This window comes from Xiphophorus maculatus, chromosome 17 (assembly GCF_002775205.1).
Source record: "Xiphophorus maculatus strain JP 163 A chromosome 17, X_maculatus-5.0-male, whole genome shotgun sequence".
In the NCBI taxonomy this organism is placed as follows: domain Eukaryota; kingdom Metazoa; phylum Chordata; class Actinopteri; order Cyprinodontiformes; family Poeciliidae; genus Xiphophorus; species Xiphophorus maculatus.
Window position 1 is genome coordinate 17065646 of NC_036459.1, and position 21467 is coordinate 17087112.

A 21467-nucleotide genomic window follows, 5' to 3' on the forward strand; every position below is an offset into this window, starting at 1 on the left:
TCATGACAAAGGGGGCTGGGGCAGAAACAATCCGCGCAATTAAGTTACATAATCAACCCACCTCCATGCTGGATTTTGGCCCCCACGTGGCTTCGTTACGACAGCGGGGACCTCAGACTGCGTCAGGAATGCGACAGTGGTTCAGAACGATCCTTCCTCTGTGTGTGTGTGCGCGCGTGTGGGTGTGTGTGTGTGGGTCTGAGAGTGTGTGTTTGGAGTGGTACTGTGTCCAGCTGCAGAAGAACAGAACATCTGTAGGATGCAGACAGGGCAGGTCAAAGAGACACAGAATCAAAGAACAAGCACTTGATGCTCGATTTTTGTGTCATCAGATGTTAGAAATTAGTTGTGGCCTGCTTAACTTTAATGTAATCCTATATATAAAGTTAAATAAAGATCGGGATGATGTATATTTCTCATAGAATAGGATGATTCTATACCAATAATTCTCAACACGTTATTGGTGTTGAGAAAATGACTCGAAACAAGACTTTTAGCAGAATTTTTTGTAAAACAAAGTCCAATTTAATTAATTTAATTTAATTTTAATTTTTGTTTTCATAAATACGTTCTGTAAATCCCAAACCTTTTTTAAGGCTTTGTTATTAGTGTAAAAATAGTGCAGTACAGGCTTTATCACTCTAAATGTTGCAATTCGTGGGTTTGTACAACCTGACTGGTCCAAATGCCAACACGGCATTGCTAACATTCCCTTCTTTGTTTTCTGAAACATACAAATGAGATGTTGTAGATTTCAGATTGTTGTTTTACTTTTCTGTTTTCACTGTAGAATAAACCCATTCGAGCATGGTCTAAGTATTTCGGGTTGTAAGGCGAAACAGAACAAATTCAGTCCATTTTAAAAACGGCAACTTCAGCGTTTGTAGCTTCTAACGTTAGCCGTTGCAGTATCGTCACAGTTTTTATATATCATTCCTGTCTTTTCTGCCATTCTGTCACTTACTCTTTTAAATAATAGTTTTGCATGATCAATAACTCTGCCACACAAACCATTTTAAAAGCAGTAGCGTCTTCTCCAACGCCTTTTCAAGCCGAGCGAGGTTGGCTAACCTAGCCTAGCCGTCGCCTTCCTGCTCAGTTCCGCTCGGTTCTCATCTCTCTTTAACGCTCCATCAGGGATTTCTCCGGCTAAATTTCAACCGGGTCAGAAGGATAAGTTGTTAAACAGTGACGTCAATTTTTCATATCGTTTTAGAATTGTAGTCTGCCTGAATAGTGTCGCAGTTTGGTAATGCCAGTGGAGGAAGTGAATGAAGCCATTCAGGCCGCGTCGGCCACGCTTCCAAATACGGAGCAGTCCAATTTGGAGCGAGAGGGATGCTGAAGACATTTTATTGCTGGTAAAGATGTCTTCGCCCTACTCCCCACAGTGTGGCTTACAGCACACACCAATTCCAGTGAGCCTCATTAAGCTAGCGCATTGAAATCGTTTAAAACTTCATGGTCCTCGTTTTGCGTTTAAATGTATTTAATTGTCACCTAAATGTTGATATCTGCTCGACACATGTACAGTACATTCCGCACAAAACAGCAAATAAGTATTTATGTCCTGCGTGGCTCGTTTCATTTTAGCCCATATTCTGATAGACTCTGGGGGGGGGGGGGGCAGTGTATGGCAAATGTAGAACTCTGTGCAACATGTTTAGAAGTAAAAAAAAACTTAATAAAAAACATAGCTGTTAGTAGTAACACGGTGTGGTGGTCTTTATGGGAAGATGTCTGTCTTCGCGAACTTCCACCAATAGAAGCTGTTGCTCGTCTGCCATGTTTTTCCGCACAGAACCATCCGGGTGTTTGCAAAGTTTCAGAGGTGTGCGGTGTGGTCAGCATAAATCAGGTTTAATAGTACTGTAAAAAAAATGTCCCACAAATTTCATAAAGGCAAATTCTTTTAAAAAAGAGGAAAATATGTATATGTTTGTTTTTTTAAAATCCAGAATGGTGTTGATTCCCTAAATTAGGGTCTTCAGTTTGGTGTAGCACCAGGAAAGCATTTGTGTGGATTGTTGGCATGTCTGCGCTCTCTGTGCTTTCTCAAGTCTAGGACTAAAATTGTGAAAATATCAGACTGGATGGCTCCAGTATTTCATTAAACAAAGGAAGCTACCCTGATGTAGTGTAACCTCCACTACTTTTTATCTCAAAAATCCAGTCTCGGTGATATCTTAAGTGTTTGGCCTTTCAACGTGAGCTTGCCTGCTATCTTTTGTCAGGCGTCTTCTTATCTGGTTTTGCACACAGACTGAAACAGTGTATCCCCGATTTCATCACTCGCAGGCCTTTAAACCAATGTGTGTTTTCCTTTGTTCCTATTTCCTCATCAGCCGACTGTCATCCAGTTGGCTGATGAGATAATCAATGGGATGTTCACATGGGAATAGTTTGGTTTGATGTAGTTTTCGGAGAACACCCTCCACCCTTTTCAAGGTTATAGGTTGCATTCCAAAAAAACAGTTTTTGTTAGCAGGGAAACCATTTATAGCTACTTTCTGCCTGCCGTGTTGAAAAGTGTGTTCAACGTGAGGAAGCTAGAGGATTTCATGGAAGATGAAATCTCGTCTTGTCTTTGAAATACATCCCTATTGATGCTCTTCCTTTTTGAAAAGGACATGTATATCGGGATCAGAGTTGTGGAATTTTAAGCTACAAATCATGTCCTGTCTGAAAAGTTTGCTTTAAGGAAAATTGTATTGATGCATTTATCTTTTATCTTCGTAGGACTAAGAATTTTAAGCTGAAAGCGACTTTCTATTCGTTGACCTGTATCTAACCTTTGCTGTAATCAGACTTTATACTGAGATGTGTCAGGACACTAAAGCAGATCAACTAAATGATAATAGAAGATCGTAGATCAGTAATTGGGGCCAATAATCAATTATCAGTGACTGCTAATTAACCTCCTGTGTCTGTTTCCATTTTCTATGTGTTTTTGTGTGTGTGTGGCATCTTTCCTTTCCTCTTTGAACATTTCTTCCTGATTCACGTGTCAAGACTCGGAACAAAAGAGAGGAGCGCTGCCAAAAACAAAGTCTTTGTAAGTCTGGGCTGCTTTTAAAAGTGATTTACAGTTTAGTTGCACATTTGCGTGCGAGGACGCTTCTGAGCTCCAATCTCCTTGTTTTGTTTTCAGCTAATATTTTTTTCCTAACGCCCGGAGATCATCTGAGCTCTTTTAAGGCTAAAAATCGACAGGAGAGATTTTAGATTCCTGAACTCTGCTGATGGCTCAGAGATGGATCGATAATCATTTTGTCAGAATATTTCTTAGGTTGACCACACTTGCAGTCCTGGTTGATATTTGTGAAGAGGAACAACATAATATACATTTTTAGCAATAAAATCTGAAAAGTGTGGCGTTTGTTTGTGTTTAGCCCCTTTATGGTAATACCTTAAAATAAACTACAGTGTAAAAAAAACCCAGAAAAAAAGTTGTTTTTTAGGGTTGGAAACAAGTTTATGACACTTTTTAGCTGTTTTTTGTTTCTTAAAACCATGTTCCATTTTCCTTCCAGTTTATAACCACATGGCACTCTAGAACCTAAAATCCTAATAAAATGCTTTTAAGTGTGTCGGTAAGAAATGTGAAGGGATGTGAATAAGTATGGATTTGGTTTCAGACGATCTTTTAGAAATTAAAAATGTTGTGAACTGTAACGATGTTTTTTAAAAATGTATTTAGCGTATAAATGAATGAAGCGAAGAATGGCGAAAGAAACCGCCGCCTGACTTTGGCTAATTTCCCAAACATTAACGGTCAGATTACAGCCATTTTTAACAGCTAATCGGGCTTACCAGATGTTTTTAACACTTTTCATAATTACTTAAAAAGAACAGAACTCTCTGATAATGGGTGGTTGTTGAAAAGCTCCCTGAAATCTCAGAACAAGCTCACATTATCCTAATCCTTGACGGTGGTGACGGTTAAAGCTAAGTCTGCGCGGGGCTAATGCCGCATGCGGAAGCACACTGTGTCACCGCGCCGCCCGGTTTAGAGAAAGTTTGAAGTGAAACACGAGGAAATCTAAAGGAAGTCAGACCGACTGCAGCCCTGGTTATGGTGGGTTTTGAAAATGCTGTAAAGGAAGTGGCTGTTTGCCATCTGGACGGTCGGTTGGAGCCCTGCAGTCGGTCAGGCGTGTAAAAATGTTTTGGATGTAAGAGTGATTGATGACATTCCTTTGCAGTCTGAATGTCTGGAATTTGAGTTTATTATTTTCTAGATCTAGAACATGAAAATAAATAAAGCAAAGTGTGGAAAGAGAGCTTAGTGCATGAAAATTAAATTTTTTAAAACTTTATTTCAATACCCTTTGTCTAAGAGTTATGTTCCTTCCTTATCTACTTTCCATGAGTCTTTCCTCCTTCCTTTTGTCCTTCAGTATACAAGTTACTTCTTTGTGCTCTTCCTCCAGTTCTCTCTTCCTTACTTCTTTCCGTCATTCCTTCCTTTCTTTCTGGTCGTTCCTTCTTCTCCTTCCTAAGTTGTTTAAAATCTTCCTGGTCCTTCATTTTTTTTGTCCTTTTTTGATTTCTTTCCACTTTTATTGTCTTTCCTTTCTACCTCCATCTTTTTTATTTCTTCCTTTTGCCATTTTTTCACCTTGTGGTCTTTCTACCTGTCTTTCCTCAAAGTTTTATGTTTTGCTTCGAGGTTGTTGTTGTTTTTTTTAGTCCATTTACATTTTTCAGTTAGGTGTTTATAGAAGTTGATTATGTAGCACCAGAACAGCCTAAATAGTGAAGCAGACCTTGCAGGATGGTGTTCACCAGGGAACATGGTTGGGAAACAATATCTTAGTACCGTCTGTGAATTTGTCTGTGACTGAAGGGAACTGCTGTGCATTCGCTTTGTTCCACTTCAGGTCCCTTAACAGAGGCCTGAAACTTTCTGCGTAGTATCGTTGGACTGTAGCCTTCTGGACAGAGAGCTCAGAGGTCACTCATGGGTTCTGCTGATGCCATTCTCCCAGTTTGGGCTCCAGTGACTCTCTAACTAATATTTCCACACAGAGTCTTTGATATTCTCAAGCTTCTCATGTACCTTGTTTATGATGATGTCTTTGCTTTGGATCACTATGTCTAACACTACTACCCTCTTTAAATTGGGCACTCCCTCAACACCCAATAGATTATTGCTTTGATCAGGAAGTCTTAGCCACTCCCATTCTCAGCCACTCTTGGTGAAGTCCACAACTTTCACTGTGGCGGCTCCAGCCGATGCTCATGCAGGTCTGGTCCTCCTTTCCAGCCACCTGGTTATGAAGTTCCCTTGACCCTTTGTCTGACAGCACCTTACTTATCCTGCTTTTAAGTCCTGGATTGTCTCAGTTGCATCTTTGCGTGGTCTGGATTTTTGGGCTTACTGATGTGGTAGATTTTGATCTCTGTTCTGTGCTGAGTCTTTGTAAGCTGGACAGGCAGGTCTTGTCATTGTCAGCAATGTGCCATAAAAGGCATATCTTCACTAACAGTTGCTCTCAGACATCTTCCTGCAGTACATTAGTTCATTACCATCTCTTTTTGTGTACTGTGGGATCTTCGTACTTGATGGTGGCTGAGACACTTGTCAGTCCCTAACTACAGTCTTGGGGTGCTAGACGTAGGGTCAAACCCTAAAGGCATTGGAGGCTTTATTGTCTTGATGTCAGTGACTCAATTCTTCTAGCTTGACCTGGCTGTTACGCTGCCAGGGTCTCTCATGATAGACGTCTTTGATGGGTTTTGGCTACCTGTCTTACTGCCACACTGCCCCAGGGCAGCTATGACTACTGTCCAGTAGCTCACCACCATCAGCATGAATGTGTGAATGACTGTACAGTGACATGCTTTGGGGTCCTCTAGGCTTGATGAAGCACTGTGCGAGTACAGGCCAGTTACCATTTACTCTGTAGGTACTTGGTTGTAGAAAATCTCTTAGTGAGGTTTGCCCTTAGCGTTCCAAGGCTGTATGTATTAAAGACCTGTAGTGTTGGAAAGGACAGGAATTGAAGCTTGGAGATGATCAAGGAACAACGGCAGATAATTCTTGCCAATTGGTGCATCCCATAGCGAACCCAGACCATAACGAGTCTACTACCATGCTTCTGTATGTTACAGATTGGAAATATCACTTGGAAATATCTTTTTTTGATCCTCACCTAACATGTCGAGCATTAGCGTGATTTACACCTAGATTTCTGAACTGAACTTTTCAAAAGTTGTCTTGTTCCTAACAGGTAATTTATGCTGTGATTTTTTTCGGAGTCAGTGTTTAGAGAAGGTGTAAGATTGAAACTGGTCTGGACATGCCCCACGCCTGAGTCCGGTAGCTAATTCCTCCTCCCCTGAGTTTATTAATTTAAGATTAACTGACCCACATCAAGATATTAGACTCAACGCTTCTCTTACATAAACCTTCCAGCTTACAAAGCATGTGACTGCCCATGTTTAACACTAAATACTAAATATAGCCTTTACTTCAGATGTTATTTATTTAATGAAGAACAACTGTCTTCTGCAAGATCGATGGGAGTAATTAGTAATCCTGGCGTCTTAAAAATATGAGACTTGGAGTCAGTTTTTAGGGCTGAAGAGCCTGCTAACATCCATGCTAATGTTTCAACCAAGTGCTAGCCTAGCATCTGTAATATTAGAATGAAATAATAATTTAAAATAATCTACAGCTTGGATGAGAAACTCTGATTTCTCCACTCTTCTTATTGCTTAACATTACAATAACTGCTGTTTCTACATTCTACGTGGATCTAATGGATTGTTTTCTGGTTCACAGGAAGCTTGCTGTGCGTATGTGTTGATGGTGACAGCAGTCTACTGGGTGTCGGAGGCCGTCCCCCTGGGGGCCGCTGCCCTGGTCCCGGCATTCCTCTATCCTCTCTTTGGCGTTCTCAAGTCCAGCGAGGTGAGGCTAAAGATCCCCCCCACACACACACACAACCAGCTGGAGCTTCTTTTCTCTCAGGCTTTTGTGGAAAAGAAAATGTCAACCCTCAGTCTTCCAGAGCTCTCAGTTCTTAACATTCAGCTTAAAACAAAATACATAAGTTCACACAATGAGTTTTTTGGCAGATTTTTCTATTGTGGGCGGGCTAGTAAAACCGCAGGCTGGAATGACGGGGGGGAAGACAGGAAGGAAGAAAACTGACACTAGGATGGAAGAAGGGACTTCAGGAAGAAAGGGAGGACACAAGGAAGGAAGAACATGACCAACATCACTAGAAATGAAGGAACCACACTTTGAAGGACTGAAGCACTTTATGAAGAACTCTAGGTAGAAGGGGCTTTAGGAAGGAAGGAAAGATGATATGAAGGATACTAGAAAGCAAGGAAGAACACTAGGAAGGAGGAAAGGAAGGACGCTAAGGGAGAAGGAAAGAAGGGCACTTCCTTCTTTTACTGCCTATTTTACTAGGCAGTTAAATATATAGTTGACTTCCTGAAGAAGAGAATTTGGGAAGGAAGGAAAGGCAATATGAAAGGCACTAGGAGGAAAGGAGTGACTTTAGGAAGTGAAGAACTCTAGGAAGCATGTAAGAAGAATAGGAGGGAAGGTAGGACACTAGGAAGGAAGGATGGACACTAGGAAGAGAGTTAAGACACTTGAACGGAAGAGAGGTATTACACAATTAAGAAATTAATTGATTTGATATGAATGTGCAGCTGTTTGGTTTTTCCAGTGCTCTTAATGAAACCCGATCAGAAAGAATTTTGGTGAAAGGTTTTTTTATGTTCCAACAATTCAGTGCAATTACATGCACTGAATTTTCATATTCATCTATCTGACTTAGAGTCTAACTAACTAACTAACTAACCTTAATTAGTTACATAAACACGGGACAAATAGTGAAAGATGATCATGTTAGTTGTTCTCATACCAACTTTCCTTTGCTCTTCACGATCCTCATTAGCCGAACATAAACTTTGATCCGAACGCCTCGTGTGGCCGGGCTGGCTCTTGTCCAGGCGGTGAAGAATCTGCAACACTGTAATCTCTTTCAAGTACTTTCTAAAAATACGCCAGCAGAGATTTATGCAACATTTCAAGTCTGTTATTGTCCTCTACGTTTGAGCTTTACTTGCCGTTAGCTGCAGCTGATGGGAGTAGCATTAGCATTATTATCAATACGAAGGGACGAAATGGAACCAAAATACCATTAAATCATAATTAAATATACCATGAAATAAATAGATGTTTAATGAAGTTATTTAATAGATGAAATTTTACGTCATTAAATTGTTAAAATGCATATAAGTAATTAAATATGTAGTTAATTATTTTATGGTTCCTATTCTTGCTGCATCAACATGAAATCACCATCTGTCAAACTCGCTCATTAACATCAAGAGGCGGGGCTATGGGCGGGGCTGTGGCCATCATCCGGATTATATGGCGGATAAAGTAGAACAATTCATTGTAAAACTGGTGGATATATTTAATAAATTCTCAAATAAATTGTTTAAATATTTAAAGAAAGTCTGTGAATTTAATTCAACTTTATTTTTTCATTTTATGGTACATTTAATTAATTATGTTGTTTTTTTTTAACATTTTGTCCCTTTTTGGAAATCATTTACAATTGTTAGAGTTTTTTTTAATCTATATTGCAGCTTATCTCTGTTGTAACTTTCCTAATTAAATTAAAATTAACACAAAAAGTAAATCTTATCCCATCAGAAAGCCTGTTAATTTCCCTCTAGCGAGAGGCTGTATATGTTCTTCAAGTTTGTTGTGGCAGCAATATCAGTACGAAGGACTTAAAGATGCTAAAAAACAAAAAACTAAACAAAAACAAAGTTATTTCTGATTTGGGTATGACTGTGGAACATCTGGAGGAATTTTGTGACGAATTAAACAACGAAAGTGTTTTCAGTCAGAGGCTTCTTCCAAACCGCTGTAATACTGTGTGCTGCAGGAAATCCTTCTTACAATAACATTTAACTCCCCTCTGAGATGAATACAGTCTTTTTGAATTTGAATTTTATTGAAATTGTGCCAGATTAGTAAAATAAATATGTATACTTGCCAGATCCTCTCTGCGAGTGCAAGACTCATTCTGGCCTCAGATTGATTTATTTTTGGTTTTTGCATTGTTTTTGATTTGTTTCTTTTTGTCCTTTTCTCCTCTAGAAACCACTTGATGTTAGTATTTCTAATGGAGTTCTTAGCAGAGCGCTGTTTCACCTCCAACTTTCATAGGATAAAAATCACCATTTGAAAGCAGAACTTTAGCTTTTTATCTGTATTTCAAGTTATCAGAAACATAAACCAGTTCAGGATGTTTAGCCATAAATGTGCCTCCTCAAACACTGTTTTATGATAGCTAATCAAGAGCAGTTGGTCTTTTTGTCTCCCCACTGTTAACATTCAGCTCTTTAGCTGAGGTAAATACTTTGGCCGCAGGAGTTTTAGTCACATTAAAGTCCTCTGTTCAGTTCAGGTTGGATTAGTCTGTTTTTGATTTTAAAATAGAATGGATCCAAATTTGTAGAAAAACTGTGAAACAACCAGTTAGCTTGGCGGCAACTAGCTAACTAGTCGCTGCCTAGCTAGCTAGCTAGCTAGCTAGCTTCGATGCTCAGCCATGTTTTCTTATAGTGCTTGCCCTACGAGTACGTTTTTTTTATGCACCTCACATCAAATGCCTCCACTTGAGAGGGGGTGTACCTTGTTTTTTTTGTTTTTATTTTTTATATTTACATATGCCCTGTGAAGATTGGTGTTACTGGTACCGCTTGTAGTGAACAGAACAGACATAAAAAGTCTGTGATTTGATGCAGCGCGACTGGAGAAAATCCGTCTGGTTTTATTAGGGGAGAGGTTAGACGATGTGCGCTAACACAGCGCCGGGTGCCATGAACACAGTGGGTGGGAAGTGGAGCAGATTAACAAGAACAACAGTAAATTGTAACTGACGACCCCAACAAGGGAGGGAAATGCAATTTTGGGCCATAATTCAGTTTCAATAGCGTCTGCTTTGGGTACTAACATGACCATTCGTTATGTTTGTGTGTGTTTAGGTAGCGGCAGAGTACTGTAAGGACACCACTCTGCTGCTGATGGGAGTCATCTGCCTGGCCGCCTCCATAGAGAAATGGAACCTGCACAAACGCATCGCACTGCGCATGGTGATGATCGCAGGGGCAAAACCTGGCATGTGAGTAATATATCTCCGATTTTTTAAAGGGGCAGTATTATGTTGCATTTTGTTGGCTTTACATCATGTTATAAAGTTGTTCCTTCATCAAAAGTATAACTGAAGTGTTTGCCTTGGGAGATGAAAGGATTTCTCATTCAGCTGTGCAAAACACCTGGTTGGACCTAGCTCCGCCTTCAAGACAACGCTCCTCCTCTGAGCTGCAGTTTCCAAGCTTCCTAGCCTCTGTTTCACAGAGCAACTAGCCAGTAGCAATTGGCAAACACTTGGTGGAACTTCACATCTGTTGAGCTCATTATATGAACTACTTCTTAGTGAAGCACTGGTAAAAATTGTGTTAAAGGGTTAATAGAGAAGTCATGTTGTGATGACGTCCTGAAGGCGGAGCTTCAAAAAGAGCAGTCGTTTTTAAAGAGACAGAGGCCCAATTTCAAGCTGTTAAATAACAAAGTGAAATTGCATTTAAGTCATGTTTGAGTACATAGCATTTTACAATAACTGAAGGTAGGAAGGTGGTTATTTGATTGTGCTATAAAATGCCACAGTGTGGCTGGAAAACACATAATACTGCACCTATAAGTAAAACATTTGGGAACGTCCCATATGTTCATCTAAATAATAAAAAACAAAACAGGACATGATTTTACCTTGCGGCTCAGGTTGGTGCTGGGCTTCATGTGCTGCACGGTCTTCCTGTCAATGTGGCTCAGCAACACGTCCACCACCGCCATGGTGATGCCCATCGCTGAGGCCGTCCTGCAGCAGCTCATCTGCACCGGCCTGGCCGACTCCCACCACGACTCGGAGACCGGCGACGCTCCAGAGGAGGACAGCGGTGGGTCCACGTTTTTGTTTCCGCATCACTGCGTGTAGCGCCGTGAAACAGTTTTACCCCTGACAAATTTCTTAAGCTTTGACTGATGTTTTAGATCTTCAAGTTCATTTTAATATTTTGCAAAGCTAATCTGAGCGAGTACTGGAATCGCTTTTCAAAAAAAATGAGCCCCGTTTAGTCTGCTTCAGTCAAACTCTAGCTCATTTGTCCAGAAGGTCCGGCTCGTTTGCCGAGGTGTGAATGCACAATTGAACTCTGACGCAGATCAAAAACATTAACTTTAGTCTGCTTATAGTCACAGGTCTCAGTTCGGTTAAAGTGAACTGTATTGTGGTTCAAATACATACATGAATGCCAAGTGGACCTGAGACCAAAAGCAGGAAACGAACTGGACAGACAGTTTCTATGGTTTTCTGATTCTTCACTTCTTGGAGTATCGTGTTTTTTTTGGGGGGGGAAACCGTTTTCTAAAACAACTTTACTCCAATTGACAGCAATTGATGACATCCTCAATTGAAAATGTATCTTTGAATGAAAATAACCCTGGTTATCTTTGTCTGACATTTAATGATGAAACATTGTCACTTAGGTGTGAACAAAAGGAAATCAGAAGAATTCTTTCAGGACAGACAAATAGTTTTTTTTGTTTTTTTTGTAGCTGTGTGAAGGTAAACATGATGCAGAGAACCTTTTTGATCTTTTTTTTTTCTGTCATATTGCAGCTGTTTCAACCAAAGAGGAGAACCTGGACAAGAACCAGCTAGAGCTGCTCTATCAAAATGAACAGTATGTGTGCAGAGTCTGGTTTTACATGTTCCTCTCTTCACCTTTCTTCTTTCACTTTCAACATCTTTATGCTAATACATTAGAATTTCTACAAGGCTTTATTTAGGTTCTGTTATAGCAAAAATTAATATTGTGTGGTGGCTACTAGAGGCTTACAATTTGGATTATTTTTCCTATTTAGATTATTGAAGGTGTACCAGTAATGGCTGTAACCAATTTGGCTGTAAGCAAAAGTCCCCTTTGGTTTACAGCCAAATTTTCCATCATAATTTATTTTTTTTAATATCTATTTATATTGCTGTTTAAAAACATAGATTGACAATATTCTGCTGTGTGTTTGACAATCATACCAAATATTTTTCACAATTACTTTAACAAATAATTCCTGTTACTTTTACAAAATCTCTTTTACAAGACATGTTATCTCTCTAAAGAAGTCAATTTTCTTACCCTTTGTAGACAGAATACTAACATATTATATATATTATATTACATTTCTGTACGTTCGTTCATATTTTATGTGTTTTCCAAACTTTTATTGTCTTCATCATGAAACAGTTCTGGCGGAATTTAAGTGTGTAGTAAATTTGACAGATTTTTTTTCATTTGCATCATTTTGTCTTTGCATTTAGTTTGTGAATCTGATTAAGATTTACGTTTCTCTTTTTCTCCTTTCGAGGAACGAACGCTCCAAACAGGATCTCAGTTCCTTCACCGAGGTAAGATACAGTTTGTGCTGAGGTGAAGAGCACTGAAAAAAATGTTTCATAGCTTTTAAACGTTTTCATTATATTACAACCACAAACTTAAATGTATTTTTGTGAAATAAAAAGCATGTATTTAAATTACTGGCCCAAACAGGAGCGGGCCCAGAGGGTGTGGGGGCCTCATGCAGAAGTTGATGTGGGGCCCCTCTATCTATTAACAACATCACCACCAAAAATCCTGAGTTTACATTGTAACTGGCAACGCAAGAAAGAACAAAAATTATTTTTAATTTTTGCAAAGCAAACTTCCCATTTCCTTTCATTCTTATGGTAAAATGTCAAACTGTTATTTATATATATATATGTATATATGTGTGTGTGTGTGTGTGTGTGTGTGTGTGTGTGTGTGTGTGTGTTCTAACAGTATTCCCATTCTCAATAAACAAAATCTAAGACTTTTAGATCTATAGTTTGTGTTAGAATTCAAGTATTTATAGGAGGCCCTAAGCAGCAGCTTGGTTTGCTTGCTGCTTGGGCCGGCTCTGGCCCTGAAGGCAAAACTTTAGCAGAAAAAAACTTACACTGTATACAACCAGCCATCGACAATTTAAGTAAATTCCTCCATACAGTGTGATGTTGCCACCAGCCATATTTCACGGTAAAGATTGATTTTAAAAAATAAATAAAAAATTTATTGTGACATATAAGGTTGTTTTTTTCCCCCACTAAACTTTCTTATAAGACACACACAGATACACACCATCTGCTAATTAGGCGACTTCTGTCCCAAAATAGGCTGACTTGGATTTTATTTTGGGGTTTTAGAGCAAAGGTGACTGAATGCAAATAAGCTCCAGTCTTCTATTAGGATGCAAATTTACAAACCACCTACGCATCCTTTTTCCTTTCACCTCCCAATGACCTTTGTGTTCACCTATCCCGTAAAGTTTGTTGTTGAAATTTGACAAAACGTGGGAAATATGAAATGGACAATGGATAAAAAGATGCAAACAATAACAAAACATAAATCGGTCAAATCTGTCTTTCTCCTTTTGCCCCGTAGGGTCAGGCGGGTGAGCTGAACGGTTTCGGTCTTCAGCCCGTCTTGAACAAGACTTTTGTTCGACAAACCAACGGACACCTGCCGCAGGTCGGGGAACAAAACGCCGTCGCTTTAAACTCTCTCTCGGCGGCTCCCCGCCAGCTATAGTGTTTTATTTCAGCTGACGCGTTCCCGTGATTCCTCTTTAGGTTGCCATAGAGATCCCAAACGTGAAGCGAGTGAGAGCCAGGAGAGACTCGCAGTACCCCACGAAGAGGGACCACATGATCTGCAAATGCCTGTCGCTGAGCATCACCTACGCAGCGACCATCGGAGGACTGATCACCATCACCGGGACGTCCACCAACCTCATCTTCGCCGAGCAGTTCAACACGTAGGTCCACGTTCTGTTTACGGCTTCATATTCAGTGGGCAAAGGTCATGCTTTTTATTCTCCGCTATAAGAACCTTAGTCCACTGTCTGCCAGCGAGTGGACGTTTCAGAAATCAACAATGGAGCTTTACGTAGAAAAAAACCCTGAAAATGAGCATTAATTTTCTTCAATACGAGCTATTTAACTGGTAACAGGTGTGGAGGGTTTTTACTCTTAACCTCAAAACATCTACTTAGCTTTAATGTTTGTCACGTTAGCCTAATAGCAGGTTTTGATTTTTCTTTTTGTTCTTTTTTTTAAAAATAAATTCTGATTTTAACATGTGTAGTTCAAAAACTTAAGTCTGTAAAGCGGTGAATTTGATGATTCTACATTGAAACCGAACACATTTAAAATACACCATGAGGTTTATAGAAAACCCTTATTCTAAATGTGCAACAACAGTATTACCGTCTTAGTACAGCTTAGTCGCTGTCTGTGTTGTTTTTATGGAGGGCGGTCCTGTTGTTTTGAGAAAACAAAACCCCTGTTATCTGGGATTTTTTTCAACACAAAATAACGAAGCTGATTTTTGTGGAGCAGCAAAGTGCCGTATACTGGGATCAGTGGTGTGGAATATTCACGGGATTCTGCTGTGTCGTGCATTACTTTCCTCAACTTCATAGCCTCATTAGTTAATTTTTAAATATAAGAGGATCAAGTAAACGGCTGGAAATAAAAAAAAAATTCAATGCAATTCAATATAAAGATAATGATTAGCTGAATTAAACAGAGTAAAGTGATTGTTGTGTTGTGTACTCGCTACAGTATTTTGGGGGGAGAGTGCAGCAAGGCAGGTATGCAGTAGTGCGACAGGGATGTAATGGAGAACTTTGTAAAACTAAAAAATTTCTCTGAAGTTGCACATTTTTAAATCGGTATTTAAAAAAAAAACTGCTTTAAGTATAAATTATAAGACTTTTTTTTTTAGGTAAATGTTTTTTTTTGTTTTTTTTTCTAATTCATTCTGTTGAGAGAGCAAAACGATAATATTTTTTATTCTGATGCCAACAGATTTTCATTCAAAGTTTCCTGATACTTCAAACAGCATGGAAGCTAAACAAACATAGAAGCTGTTACTGTGACGGCAGCTCATAATGACCATCTTTCCATTTGGTTTCGAACACATGTGCGGCTAGTTTTGGCAGCCACGTTGCTGTGATTTAACACTCTGTGTGAAATCAGATCCCGGGGGCCTTGAAGGGTCTTAAATCAAACTAATCAGCCTGTACAGTCCTAATAGAGCCGATTTTCTTCAGCCAGTGTTTTTAAGCCCCACAGAATGGCCTCCTTCATGTCACAGCTCAGTGGGCAAAGGTCATGCTTTTTATTCTCTGCACAGTTGGGTGTGTGTGTGTGTGTGTGTGTGTGTGGGTGTGCGTGTGTGTGTGTGTGTGTGGCAGAGGTAATCCTAAGAGTATATTTCCGGGAACGGGAGTCTTTTGAGAAAGTTAACTCTTTGCTTAAAAACAAGACTCGTGGTGGACGCGTAGAGAGTGCAGTTGCTCTCAAAAGTATGCAAGTCCCGTTTTCTGTGACCAAAGCGAAATAAAACAACGTGGTTGCAGAAATGCCTAAACTAAAACTTTATTGAGTTAGTCATATTCAGACACTCTTTGCCTTCCAAAGGTTCAGACTGTGAGGACGTCTCTCGTCTGGATTCACTGGAAAATAAGACCCACCTTTATTTTCAGCTCTCTAATGCCGAAGCTATTGAGAAAACCTTGATTAAAAATCTAAGGTACATTCGAAGAAGAGCAACCCCAGTGTATGATGCTGCCACCACCATGTGCCCAGGTGTTTTTTTTTTTTTTTTTTTTTGTGATGTTCAGTGCCATGTTTGTATTGTTTCATCCGCTTTGTAGGCTGGAACCAGATGCCATTTCCTATTGTTCCATCAATTTAACGATGTCACTCAGTTTGTAAAAAAAAAATTACCCTCCAACTCTGTAATGCATCCAGACCCACCATGCTTTTTCCTAAGCTGAGAAGATAGGACACATCTAAAAAAAAGTATATAATTGGCTGCTCTGCTACAAATTTTTGAGTTAAATTCAGGCTCTGTAATTAATCACATTTTACTCAAACTATATAAACAAAATAAGCAACATTTTCAATTCAAAACCCCTTTTTGCAGTTGATTTATTGAATAAATGAGCTCAATACCACTGAGATTTCTTGATTTTAATTTGCTATTTTGGTTCTTCAGCCGTCCGATTGGTGCCGAGTGATGTTCAGGAAGTGTTTCAGGAACTCCTGATCATTCATAGAACTTCTTTAGGAATGTGGACTTTGGACATTCCTAGTGTTTTGGACGTCTGTGCTAGCTCCACATTTAGCATTGAGGTGCTAATATCGTCGCTGCTCGGCTAATTCCATTTAGCACGACAGAAGTTTTTTTTTTAGCATCCAATCATGTTGTTTTTAGAAGCAAACATTCAGCCACAGTGGACCAAGGGAAACGTCTCTCGCTATTAGCGGATGTCGTTTGTGCGTCAGATTTACGGATGTACAAGAAGCCCGCAAAAAATTTTAGCGCATTAAAATCTACTAATTAATGAATCAAAATAGCCCCGGCCCTATTTTAAGACCACTTTTGTCCTTGTCTTGACTTGACTGTAAGCGAAGACGCTAAAAACATTATTAAGCGCAGGTAGCATTGCTACTTGGCAGAATCAGATTTGTTTGAATCCAACCGAAGTTTTGGTTTCAGTGAAATAAATCCGGTTGAGTCTGCGGGTTTTCAGTGACTCTCACACCGACTCCACCTGTTGGTGCTCAGATTTGTGAGACAAACAGCCGTCATTCACAGCAGGCGTGAGGCCGTGACGCGGTTCGGAAACGGTTCGGGGTTTGATTGTTGTTTTTCATTCATATCAGCTGAAATGCGACACACCTGCTTGTTCTCGTCTGTCCTTTTAAAACACAAGTTCCCTCCCCGTCTCCCTGTCTGGATTTTTCCCTTTTCCAGTCGCTATCCGGAGGCGAAGGTGATCAACTTCGGCACCTGGTTCATCTTCAGCTTCCCCATAGCCATCATCATGCTGGTCCTCACCTGGCTCTGGCTGCACTTCCTCTTCCTTGGCTGCAAGTGAGCGCACTTCTTTTTCTTTTGTTTTTTTGTTTTTCTGCTCTCGGTCACACACATCCAGGTGTGTAATTATTAGTGTTGCTCACGCCCGCATCTTGTCATTACGGCAATCCGTTGGTGTGTAACTCAGGCCGCTGCCGTCTCTGTGCTCAGCTTCAGAGAGACGTGTTCGCTGAGTAAGAAACGCAAAACCAGGAGAGAAACGATGTCTGAGCAGCGGATCCAGGAGGAGTACGCCAAGCTGGGCCCCATCAGGTGACTGGAGAGGCTCGTGTCGGAGTGTAGTCTGGAAAAACTGCTGTGTTTTTTATTGGGATTTTTTCTTAAGTGACGCATCGACACAAATGAGCTCAGAAATGTTAAAGTTAACTGTTTTTTTTTTACCTTAATTCTCAAGTCTTGCTGCACCTATCAGAAGTTAATTCCAACCAAACCTTTCTTGTTTTAGCCGACTTAAAATTACAAAAATGACAAGAAGCGAGAAAGCAGCTGGCTTCAGGTGTGACCTCAAAACACAGCTAACTCAGATGCGTCAGTTAACCTGTCGAGACATTTGTGGAGAGAAACCTGATAAGTTTGACACAAGTCAAACATTTTACAGATTGTAGACGGGGGTACACATTATCCCTGACACTAACCAAATGTATGCAAGCGTTTAAATTCAATAAAAGCAACAAATTTTCTAAAAACTGGCAGTTTTCTGGCACTTGGCAAATAGAAATAATTTTGGTAATTCTAACTAAGCTAAAATGCTGCATTTTATCTTATTTTATTTTTTACACTGTTTTGTGTTGCCCTTTCATAAAATGATACAGTGAGATATTTAGTCAGTTTTCTAGTTGTAAGGGTGACAAATTTAGAAATGGAGGAGTTAAAACTTTACTGCATCCAGCTTGTCCGAGGTCGCACCCAGACGTGGCTGCGATGCCCACAACAGTTGCGACAGTTGGTGACGTGCCTTTTTGTGGTTGCATTGCAGCTACCCCGAGGTGGTGACGGGGATTTTCTTCATCCTGATGACTCTGCTGTGGTTCACCAGAGAGCCCGGCTTCGTGCCCGGCTGGACGTCGCTCTTTGAGAAGTAAGCGGCTCCGGACGTCGCAAAACAACTCCTCTGTGGTCCTGTGCTCGGCGGCCCCGCCGTCCGCGCCAAAAATGGTCCAATATGGCACCGTCGTGGGACACGATGGATTTTTGTTTGTCTTTGTCTCCAGGAAGGGCTACAGGACCGATGCAACCGTGTCTGTCCTCCTGGGCTTCCTGCTCTTCCTCATCCCCGCCAGACGTCCCTTCTCATCATCCTCACCCAGCTGCAGTAACTCGGGTCGGTTCCAGTGGAACAGCAAAAACACATTTTTTATTTATTTATTTATTTTACCAGTTGTAAATCACGCAGTAAAACTTACCAAGAATTTCCCAAAGAAGCAATGAATTACACAAATAAGTCCAAAAAACCCCCAAGGTAATCAGCTTTATGTTATGTTTGTGTTTTGTTTTTATTTTTTTTAACCTTCAGAAGACAGTTCAGATCCCGACCCTCTCGCCCCCATGATCACTTGGAAAGATTTCCAGAGGCTGATGCCGTGGGAGATCGTGATCCTGGTCGGAGGAGGATACGCGCTCGCGGCCGGCTGCAAGGTAAAACACACGCATCTCTGCTGATGCGGCAACACAACATGTACAAACTCTTCCCAAACAAATCATGTAGTTCTGCCTGTCGGTCAGCCTGGTGTTTCCGTAAAAAAAAATTTTCCCGATTGGTCAGATTTGTATTTGTGGGATTAATAAACCGTAACCTGCAGGTGTCGGGCCTGTCTGTGTGGATCGGCAGGCAGCTGGAGCCCATGAGCGGCCTTCCGCCCTGGGCCGTCACCCTGCTGGCCTGCCTCCTGGTGTCGGCGGTCACAGAGTTTGCCTCCAACCCAGCAACTCTTACAGTCTTCCTGCCCATCCTGTCAGCTCTGGTACGTATGTCAGGTCCTCCACTTTGCATGCATTGAAAATCTTGCATTAAGTCACAGGTGTCAAACTCCAGTCCTCAAGGGCCGCTATCCTGCAGTCTTTAGATGTGCCACAGGTACAAAACACTGGAATGAAATGGCTTAATGACCTCCTCCTTGTGTAGATCAGATCTCCAGAGCCTTAATGACCTAATTATTCTATTCAGGTGTGGTGCAGCAGAGGCACATCTAAAAGTTGCAGGACAGCGGCCCTTGAGGACTGGAGTTTGACGCCCCTGCATGAAGTCCTTAACTTTCGGCGATAATGAAAAGAAACACAGCTAAACGTAGAACTGCTACGTTAGGAGTACCGTCTGTAGAGTAAACAAAGTTAATATGGGTGATAGTTCTGTCAACATTGTCAACTGGGAAAGAGACACAGCTAAACATTAGCTGCGTTTCTATTGGCATTATAATTGTGCAATTTGACATTTTGAAAATAAATGAAAATTTGCCAATTATAGAAAAAAATGCTTGTTTTTCAGTAAAACAGGAACTTAGGTAGATGTTGTTACAGTTTACAAAGCAGCAAAAAATATTTGCCCCATTACAGATTTCTTTTTTTTGTTTGTTTAGTCACAGAGTCAAATGCTTCAGACCACTGAAAAAATGTATTATCTGATCACTGCCTGTTCTGTAGAATCACAAACTCGGCTTAATAGAACTTGTGTGACACCAAGAAGTAGGCTCAAATCTTCACAAAGTGCTAAATGTTCAGATAAAGAAGTTCAAGAACCAGTTAGAAACAAAGTCAAAGTTTTGGCTCTAAGATGAGGTGGTTTTTAGACCATATTGAAATTTGTTTATTTCCAAAACGACAGTCGAAACACTTTTCTCGCCCCACATGATCAACAACCGGATGTTGCCATTGGAGGAACCCATGAAGCAGACGACAGAAAGTAGTTGGAGGATGACTTATTGCGTGAACCAACGATTTCATGTGTGATTTTATAGCATTTTTTTTAAAATTCAATGTAGAATACAGTAATTGTGAAATGTTTTTTTTTCAACATTAGCGGAATATTGACAAAGTTTTGTGGAGATTTGTAATGGAAATGCCGAACCGTTTGGGTTACTTTTTTGGGGAAGAAAATCAAATGGCACATATACTTAATATGTCGGTATTAATATTGGTACCCTTATTTAGGAAAGAGCAACACTGCTAAACGTAGAACTGCTGGGTCAGGAGTACTTTCCATGAAAAAACATTAATGGTAGCGGCACTAGGAGCTCTATTGATGGATTTATTTGGAGAAGAGACACTGCTAACACACTAGCACAGAGTGATGAGAACTGATGGCTTAATACACAAAGGAGATGCAGCTAAGCTAACAAGCTAGCTTTGTCTAGTACAGAGTAATAGTTGTCAAAGATAGCAATGCTTTGACTGATGGCTTTATGCACAAATGAGACACAGCTGAGCTAGCAAACTAGCTAGCCTAGGTATACCCCCCAAAGAAATGATACAGAAAACACAACATAGTTGATGAAATGTTAGGTTTTTTTTATTACAGATTACACGCTTGGTTGCACTAGATAATGCTCAGTAAAACTCGACCATCATGCATTTAAATAAACAATACCAGAGATCACCATGTTCAAGCATAAGGGTGTCCAAATATGCACTTGGCACCAAGACACACTAGGCCGCAGTTCGATGACTGACTTTATCATCGTTTCATCGGATCTGCGGCTGTATGTCTTGGACACTCGGGTGAATAGAGGTGCGGAGCTGTCCACTGACCACTACCTGGTGGTGAGTTGGCTCCGGTGGTGGGGGAGGATGCCGGTCAGACCTGGCCTAAAACGTGTTGTGAGGGTCTGTTGGGAAAGTCTGGCGGAATCCCCTGTGAGACGGAGCTTTAACTCCCATCTCCGGCAGAACTTCGAACACGTTCCGGGGGAGGTGGGGGACATCGAGTCTGAGTGGACCATGTTCCATGTCTCCATTGTCGAGGCGGCTTATCTGAGCTGTGGCCGCAAGGTACCTGTCGCGGCGGCAACACTCGAACCCGTTGATGGACACCTTTGGTGAAGGATGCAGTCAGGCTGAAGAAGGAGTCCTATTGGGCCTTTTTGGCCTGTGGGACTCTGGAAGCAGCTGATGGGTACTGGCGGGTGAAGCGGCATGCGGCTCGGTTGGTTGCTGAGGCAAAAGCTCGGGCGTGGGAGGAGTTTGGAGAGACCATGGAGAAAGACTTCCGTACGGCTTCGAGGCGATTCTGGTCCACCATCCGGCGTCTCAGAGGGGGGAAGCAGTGCGGCACCAACACTGTTTGTAGTAGGGATGGTGTGCTGCTGACCTCAACTCGGGACGTTGTGGGCCGGTGGGCAGAATACTTCGAAGACCTCCTCAATCCCACCAACATGTCTTCCATTGAGGAAGCTGAGCCTGGGGAC

At 40.9% G+C, this 21467-nt stretch overlaps 1 protein-coding gene across 3 annotated transcripts in view; it reads left to right on the forward strand.

Moving 5' to 3' along the window:
* slc13a4 (solute carrier family 13 member 4) overlaps positions 1 to 21467 on the forward strand; it is a 35678-nt gene that overhangs the window by 11215 nt on the left and 2996 nt on the right. For all 3 annotated transcript variants that reach the window (XM_023350257.1, XM_005808049.3, XM_023350256.1), the window contains exons 2-14: positions 6791 to 6919; positions 10036 to 10172; positions 10832 to 11007; positions 11730 to 11793; positions 12473 to 12512; positions 13564 to 13650; positions 13752 to 13936; positions 16948 to 17067; positions 17221 to 17322; positions 18047 to 18148; positions 18282 to 18391; positions 18584 to 18705; positions 18870 to 19031. In XM_023350257.1, coding sequence (XP_023206025.1) covers positions 6791 to 6919; positions 10036 to 10172; positions 10832 to 11007; positions 11730 to 11793; positions 12473 to 12512; positions 13564 to 13650; positions 13752 to 13936; positions 16948 to 17067; positions 17221 to 17322; positions 18047 to 18148; positions 18282 to 18391; positions 18584 to 18705; positions 18870 to 19031 — 1536 coding nt within the window. The remainder of the gene's footprint in view (positions 1 to 6790; positions 6920 to 10035; positions 10173 to 10831; positions 11008 to 11729; positions 11794 to 12472; positions 12513 to 13563; positions 13651 to 13751; positions 13937 to 16947; positions 17068 to 17220; positions 17323 to 18046; positions 18149 to 18281; positions 18392 to 18583; positions 18706 to 18869; positions 19032 to 21467) is intronic.